The following is a 7,419-nucleotide window of genomic DNA, read 5'->3' as shown; positions in this document are numbered from 1 at the left end:
ACCGTTTTTTATTTTTACTTCTATTTTTATTAATTTTTTATTTTTATTTTTGTCTTGACGACTTTGTGAGTATGGAGGAGTCTTGTTCCAAAGAGCTTCTCCACTGAGAGAGTACTTATCCAGTTCATATCTAACTAGACTACATAAAGACTAGTCGTGCGCCTACGTGTTACGCGAGACAATTGTTATATTATAATTTTTAAAGTGTAGTATTAATTTATACATACATATATATATATATATATGTAGACATGTTTATATAAAATTTTTGTGAAATGTTTCTTAATATGTGTTGCATTCCTTGTTTTTCTATTTTTGTTGTTATTCAGAACTGCAAAATACAAAATTTTAAAAAAATTAGTGTTAATTATTAGGGAGATTGAAAATCTTATGACAAATTACCTTGATCTTGATCTTTATTTTTGTTTTCATTTTAGTTTATCTCTTGTGATTTTTATCTTTGCAATAATACTTACTTTCTCCCTTATAATTTTGTCTCGACCGTTTTTTTTATTTCTATTTTTATTAGTTTTTTTATTTTTATTTTTATCTTGACGACTTTGTGAGTATGGAGCGAGTCTTGTTCCAAAAAGTTTCTCCATTGAGAGAGTACTTATACAGTTCATATCTAACAATACTAGATAAAGACTAGTCATGCGCATGCACGTTACGCGAGACAATTGTTATATTATACATAAAGTTAAAAATTTTTGCGGTGTAGTATTAATTTATACATACATATATATGTAGACATATTTATATGAAATTTTAGTGAAAAGTTTCTTAATATGTGTTACATTCCTTGTTTTCCTATTTTTGTTGTTCTTCATAACTGCAAAATACAATTTTATTAAAAAAATTAGTGTTAATTATTAGGGAGTTTGAAAATCTTAGGACAAATTACCTTGATCTTTATCTTTATTTGTGTTTCCATTTTAGTTTATCTCTTGGGATTTTTATTTTGCAATAATACTTACTTTCTCCTTTATAATTTTGTCTTGACCGTTTTTTTTTATTTCTATTTTTATTAATTTTTTTATTTTTATTTTTATCTTGACGGCTTTGTGAGTATGGAGCGAGTCTTGTTCCAAAGAGCTTCTTCATTGAGAGAATACTTATCCAGTTCATATCTAACTAGACTAGATAAAGACTAGTCATACACATGCACGTTACGCGAGACAATTATTATATTATACATAAAGTTAAAAATTTTTGCAGTGTAGTATTAATTTATACATACATATATATGTAGGCATATTTATATAAAATTTTAGTGAAAAGTTTCTTAATATGTGTTACATTCTTGTTTTCCTATTTTTGTTGTTCTTTAGAACTGCAAAATACAAATTTTAAAAAAATTTAGAGTTAATTATTAGGGAGATTGAAAATCTTAGTACAAATTACCTGATCTTTATCTTTATATTTGTTTCCATTTTAGTTTATCTTAGAATTCCCCATCTCCACCATTGTCAAACTACCCAAAACCAAACCCTAAGCCTTCTGATTTTCCCTCTCTCTTCTTTCTCTCAAACCCACTTCTCTTTCTACCATATGTTGTGCTGTCAACCTTCTGGGCAATCGCAACGACACCGGGGCCGGGAAATCGCAAGAATCTCCGTCAGTCGAGATTTGATCACCCTGGTGAAGGCGAAAGTCCATCGAACTTCTGATCAATCACGAATCATGATTTCCCAATCCCAAACCTCGTGACATGTGCGTCGAGATCTGATTTCATCCCGTCGGGAAATTGTAGTCCCGCCAACGAGCACGAACCACATTCCGACATAGGCCGTCGCGAACGAGTCCGACCGACTTCTGTTCAAGATCATCGTTGGAGACGTTGTGGCCGGCATCCGCAAGGGGCTTCGGGAGGGTTGTCTCCACGGGGTCAGGGTAGAACTTACCTTCGGAGGGTGGGGTTTGAGGAAGCTGTGGTGGCGCGTTAGATAGAGAAAGGGAGGTTGGGGAGTGAGAAGATAATAAGGGTGTTGAGGTTTAGGGGCAGTCTTGTCTTTTCATCATCGCGTGATGGTCACGTGTAAAATTATGTCAGAAATTTAACAAAAATAGACAAAAATGACTTAAATTACTAACGTTTTAAGAGCTCAGGGTTTGTTTTGCCAAAACAAAAAAAAAATTAAGAACCAAAATATCACCTACTAAAAAGATTAGAAACCATCCGTGTGAATTACCTTAAATTTTACACAATCACGTTGGGAATATTGGTGTCCTAATCATTGAATATATTGTAATTTTATTTTCTTTTACAATAAAGTTCACTCAATGCATTCATGATGTGAATGTATAACTGGTTATTGGCATTTACGAGATGATTTTGTTGTTTCTTACAAAGAATCCAAGACTATAGAAGCAAAGTTTGAGTAGATTGACGAAAGTGGGATTAAAGATAACTAGGAGGCCTAGTAAACAGATTAAAATTGGTAAGAATACGTACAATGCACCCCAAAGTAATGCGGTACTTTGGATTTTCAAGCTTAAAATTTTTTTTTTTTTTAAATTTTTTCCTTGGTCATAGAATTAGGTATTTCCAACACCAACAGAATCTTTTTCGTGTACAGGAGGACAGTGTTGATTGAATCTAAGTTCTCTTTGTTGGGGCGAAATAATTAGCAATGCTGGAACCTCGTCTAACTATGTCTGGTCGCTTGCGAGGCCGGAGCCAGGCCCGAAATTCTTCCTGAATTTCTGGAGGCAACTCTTCGATGACGGAGGGGTCAATCTCATCAACCTTGTAACTACATGCTGCTATTGATTCTCTTCCTTCTTCAACATGCCTCGCATTCTCACGCGCACTCGCTTCCAAATGCGTTAAAATGTTTCAATTCGAAATTGTTATTGTTCATTGCAAAAGCTTATACTTATATCTTAACATGGAGGCATATATATATATATAGAGAGAGAGAGAGAGAGAGAGAGATGGGATGGGACATTGAAATTACCAGTGGGTGATAATGCTTCAACATCTTGTAGATTGTCGCCATGTTCTTCCTTGATTAAAGAGAGAGAGGAAGGTGGGTCGGTCTTTTTGAAGAATCTCAAGATTGAATGTGTTCCCTGCCATAAAGATATTATCATGACACGGGCTATAACACTTTTCCAAAATCCTAAAACGTCCACTATAAAAGGTTAGAATAGAGTAAATGACCAAGGATTATTACAGAAGAGGTCAGGGTAAAGCATCATCAAACCTTGTCTTTTGATGTCTTTCTTTTAGCATCTGTTCTATTTGAACTGGACACTGCAAATTGTTGTGGAGGGAAAACTCTTTGTTGCTGGCTTTGATTTCTTATCCCCGAACAGCATTCAGTTCCTGGATGATAACTGCGGTTTGTTATGACGGTGGGATGAAAAGCGCTTGTAGCCTAGTGGCAAATGTAGATATACCTGAGTTCCGCAAGGAAGCTTCTTGAAAGTCATCCTGTCCCTTACTTGGCAACAAGCAACTTGGATTCTGCAGGGCAGAGCAAAATGAGATCTGAAACACATGCAGGTTGAAAATTACTAGATTATGCAAGGAAATCATAACCTGGTCTTTCTGCAAATCCTGTTTGTGCTCTTGTTGATCTAAGCAAGGCATCACGCATTTGGTATTTGAATCTTCACCAGGGAACTTCATTTCTTGCTCGGTTAAATTCATTTCTGAACAGCTTTCACTAACTACAAAAAATACATCACTTTTAGAGCAATAAAAGAAGTATTGAAAGTTCTGAAAATGCTTGAAGTGGCAAAGTGGAGTGCAGACATTGGCCGTGGAAGAATCTTGAAGAGTAGAGATGAATCTGGTAAACCTGAAGGTTCCTGTATATCATCATCTTGCGATTGCTTTGACAATGAGGCTGACGGATTTTGGCCATGAAAGTATTTCATGATTGAAGACGTTCCCTATCATATGTAAAGTAGCATGGTAAGACTAGACAGAGAAATAAATTAATAGTCTAGGACAAGTGACATTTTACATGAACTCCCCACTTTATTTATTTATTTTTATTTATTTGGGCATTGTAGAAATCTTTGGAATCCATTTAATGGGCTTGAGCTTGAAACTAGAGTCCTTAATATTCTTCAGGAAGCAGGAAACTCATGACTAGTCAACCAAGTAAGCACTCTGAAAAAATTGAAACCCAGACCATATGGAACCAAACCAAATAAGTTGCGATAATAATTTATTTTACGTAAGCTAGTTAGTTACGATAATAATTTATTTTAATCTAGTCACCCCTTATTCGTAGTAAAGTAGGTGTAGCACCAATAGAAGATAAAGTGCACGAAAGCTGCTTGAGGTGGTATGGACATGCCCAACGTAGACTGCTAGAAGCACCAGTTCGTGCTTGGGAGGACATTCTTATACCTAATACTAGGAAAGGGAGGGGTAGACCAAGAATTACGTGGACCGAAGTAGTTAGGAATGACATTCTAGATCTAGGCCTTCAGGAAAGTCTAATTTCGAACAGAGCTGCGTGGAAAAGTGATCCATATAGCCGACCCCAATTAAGTTGGGATTAAGGCTTGTTGTTGTTGTTGTTGTGTGTTGTAGTCACCCCTTAATAAGTTGATTTATACAAACTTTGTGGCCTTTGAATGATTATGGTCAAGTTCCAATACGGGGGAAAAAAAAGGACCAAGAAGATCCAGAAGAGTGGGGAAAGTACAAAAAGTATGGCATCACAAGACTACCCCATGACAAAAGTAGTTAGACTTACAGATGGTATTTCGACAATTTTACTTGCGGAAACAGACAGGCCAGTTATTCTCCATCCACTGTTTTGACTTCCCTGTGGTTTAAATTCCCGTAATCCAGCTTGAAATAGGTTAAAAGCATCTTCTTGCATCTTGGCAGTTCCATACCTTAGGTGACAAGACTTTGAAGGGAAGTTCTTTTGTGAATCTGTGTCACCGGACTGATTCCAAAGAATAACTCAAAACCAGAAAATAACAACAAGCGTAGCAATATCAAGTATAACAACTACAAAATGGGAGATCATCACAGAAAAGTGTTTCAGAACACCAATTATTAGATACAAATTATAAAGTACGTACCTTGTATGCACTAGCATGCAGTGTCAATGTGCGTGCAATCCGTTTGTTTTGGTCCAAGTCAGAGCGAATACGTTCACTCAGTTCCTCACACAGTTCATTTAGCCAATGCTGAACCTGCCGAAATGTATCAGCTGAACTCTATTAAAGTTAAAAATTTTTGCAGGATCAAGAGCATTTAGAAAATACTATTACTAATACAGTGAAAAATGAGTTAGTAAGAGAGTGCTTCAAAAGCTCTACTACTTCAAAGTATAATTTGTAATAAAGAACAAAAATGTTGAAAGAGAAGCAGAGGTCCTCTTGCAAAAACGAAAACAGATGAGAATGAACTGAAATTTTTTGTAACAATTCTTGAGACTGAAAGAGCCCCTAAGAAAATTGAGGCAATTGGTGGGCCCACTCACAGTATCTAGAATTATGCCATGTTAAAAGGATATGACTGTAAAACTAGAGATTTGCTCTAAGGCTATGAAATAATGATTACTAACTGAAGCAATTGTCTTTAAAGCTCGAGGTCCAGGAAATGTCTTCCCTGAGCCATGACTCTTGGGAAGAAGGCGTCCCTGAACTTCTTCTCCGCTGATTCCTCTTGCAATGTTCCATAACCAAGTACTGCATTCAGACCAAATGACCAGACTTTTTAAGTAACGAGGAAACTCTGAGCAAAAATAAAAATAAAAATAAAAAAAAATCAAAACAAAAAACACAAGACTGAGTCCAGAACTAGTTCCCAACTTTGCACACTGTATAGGGAAAATCTAGAACCTCAAAACATCCAGAGAAAAACATTTGTTCAACGATAGATTCATTTACCCAGTGTTGGAGCCATAACGTTCTTGCAGCTTTTCCTCTGAAAACTGTAGTAAATCTCCAACAGTGCTCACGCCCAGGTCACTTTGTAAGGAGCTCCCCAGCTTACCTCCAAGTTGTTTCCTGCAGACAACAATTTCTTCAACAATATATGTGTTGACCGAACTTCTATTCCTACTAGAGTCAGTGAAATGAATTGGTCATCAGTAACCTAGCATCATATTCTTCAAAAACTGTTTTATTTCAAGCAAGATTATTAATTAAAATTAAAAAGAAGAAGAAGAGCAGATCCGAGAAAAGAAGCGAAATTTCTCTTTGAATGACAGTTTACATCTTCTTTATTGGCAAGGAATCGAGCAATCCTTTCACAGATGAGAAGGGCACGACAGTTTGTTGAGCGGGTTTGTTCATAGCACTTGCTAGCTTGGCCAAGATCTGGATACAAAAACATGTATAAGCAAGCAAATAGAAAAAGTTCAAGTAAACGAGAAAAAGGTTTATACCTTATTGTGAGCAATGCCTGCAGAACATGTAAACTCTGTCTCCTTCAAAACTTGCATCCTAAGTTCCGCAACGATGAGGCTTCCACAAGCTAAAAGCTTATCGCGACGATCAGCATCCTTCTTACAAAGCCACTCTCTTACATTTTCCTTGGCATCAATTCCTTTCTGAAGTCAACACCAATTTTGGTATAAGGGAATACTACTTGGAGAAGACAAGCAAGTAGCTCACAATTAAGCAGCACAGTCAACATACAAAAATTCTACTCCTCGAATTTCCTTGTCCTGTACTGTATCCCTTTGTTCCAACCCATTAGTTACAAATTTTACTCTCTACCAACATATACAAGCTCTACGCAATTTTGAGGAAGGGGCCAAAAGAAAAAAAAGAAAAAAGTAAGTCACCATGGCAACAACATTATAGGTAAAAAGATGACTTGTTGATCAATCAGTAAGTTTATAATAACAAATATAGAAAAGAAAAACATTGTGTCAACCTCATCATTAAGCCCCAAAACATGGGACTTGAGAGTTTCCTCGTCAACTAGCTGTAAATTCTCCGGAGGAGCTTCAGCCAACATTTTTTCGGCTGCATCGGTAAGATCAAGGTAGACTTCATCAATGGAAGCTCTCTCGCAGCGAACCTTCCTTGCGAGAATAGAAACCACCTGAACATCATGACCATTACATCTACCATTGAGTCAGTCACACGTTGTACAAAAAAATAACATGCTCAAAGTCACTAACAAATAAAAATGCCAAAATCAAATCCCCCAACACCTCTGAGCCCGCATTCCGGTATGTATTGAGGTCGGCTTTACCGCGCGCGACGGGGACCTGAACCAGTTGAATTTGGGGGCAAACTTGTTTTGCTTCCTCTCCTCGCATTGAACTGTAACACCCATTTACCCACATTGACACCATTTCATTTCATTAATCGGGAGTCTAAGAAAGAAACTTCTCTTAAGTTGGGACTTGGGAGGGAGTTATTTAATAATAAAAACTTTAAAATTTTGCAAGAAGAGAGAAGAAAAATGAAGAAAAATTTGGG

The 7,419-nt window shown here is 36.5% G+C and overlaps 1 protein-coding gene across 2 annotated transcripts in view; it reads right to left on the bottom strand.

Moving 5' to 3' along the window:
- Positions 1-2,220: 2,220 nt before the first annotated feature.
- Positions 2,221-7,419, bottom strand: part of LOC21387392 (DNA polymerase eta) — a 5,846-nt gene continuing 647 nt past the window's right edge. The window contains exons 3-16 of one of the 2 annotated variants that reach the window (XM_024166021.1): positions 7,149-7,260; positions 6,866-7,036; positions 6,372-6,536; positions 6,200-6,303; positions 5,872-5,991; positions 5,547-5,670; positions 5,059-5,172; positions 4,722-4,919; positions 3,810-3,903; positions 3,548-3,678; positions 3,406-3,472; positions 3,210-3,331; positions 2,961-3,075; positions 2,221-2,817 (exon numbers count right to left, since the gene is read on the bottom strand). In XM_024166021.1, the coding sequence (XP_024021789.1) occupies positions 2,600-2,817; positions 2,961-3,075; positions 3,210-3,331; positions 3,406-3,472; positions 3,548-3,678; positions 3,810-3,903; positions 4,722-4,919; positions 5,059-5,172; positions 5,547-5,670; positions 5,872-5,991; positions 6,200-6,303; positions 6,372-6,536; positions 6,866-7,036; positions 7,149-7,260 (1,855 nt within the window). In that variant the 3' untranslated portion in view covers positions 2,221-2,599. Of the gene's footprint in view, positions 2,818-2,960; positions 3,076-3,209; positions 3,332-3,405; positions 3,679-3,809; positions 3,904-4,721; positions 4,920-5,058; positions 5,173-5,546; positions 5,671-5,871; positions 5,992-6,199; positions 6,304-6,371; positions 6,537-6,865; positions 7,037-7,148; positions 7,261-7,419 lie in introns of both variants that reach the window. The other variant, XM_024166020.1, reaches the window with a different exon arrangement.

This window comes from Morus notabilis, unplaced genomic scaffold (genome assembly GCF_000414095.1).
Source record: "Morus notabilis unplaced genomic scaffold, ASM41409v2 Scaffold1780, whole genome shotgun sequence".
NCBI classification, from domain to species: domain Eukaryota; kingdom Viridiplantae; phylum Streptophyta; class Magnoliopsida; order Rosales; family Moraceae; genus Morus; species Morus notabilis.
The sequence above is the reverse complement of the archived record's forward strand: the minus strand, read 5'-3'. Positions and strand labels throughout refer to the sequence as shown.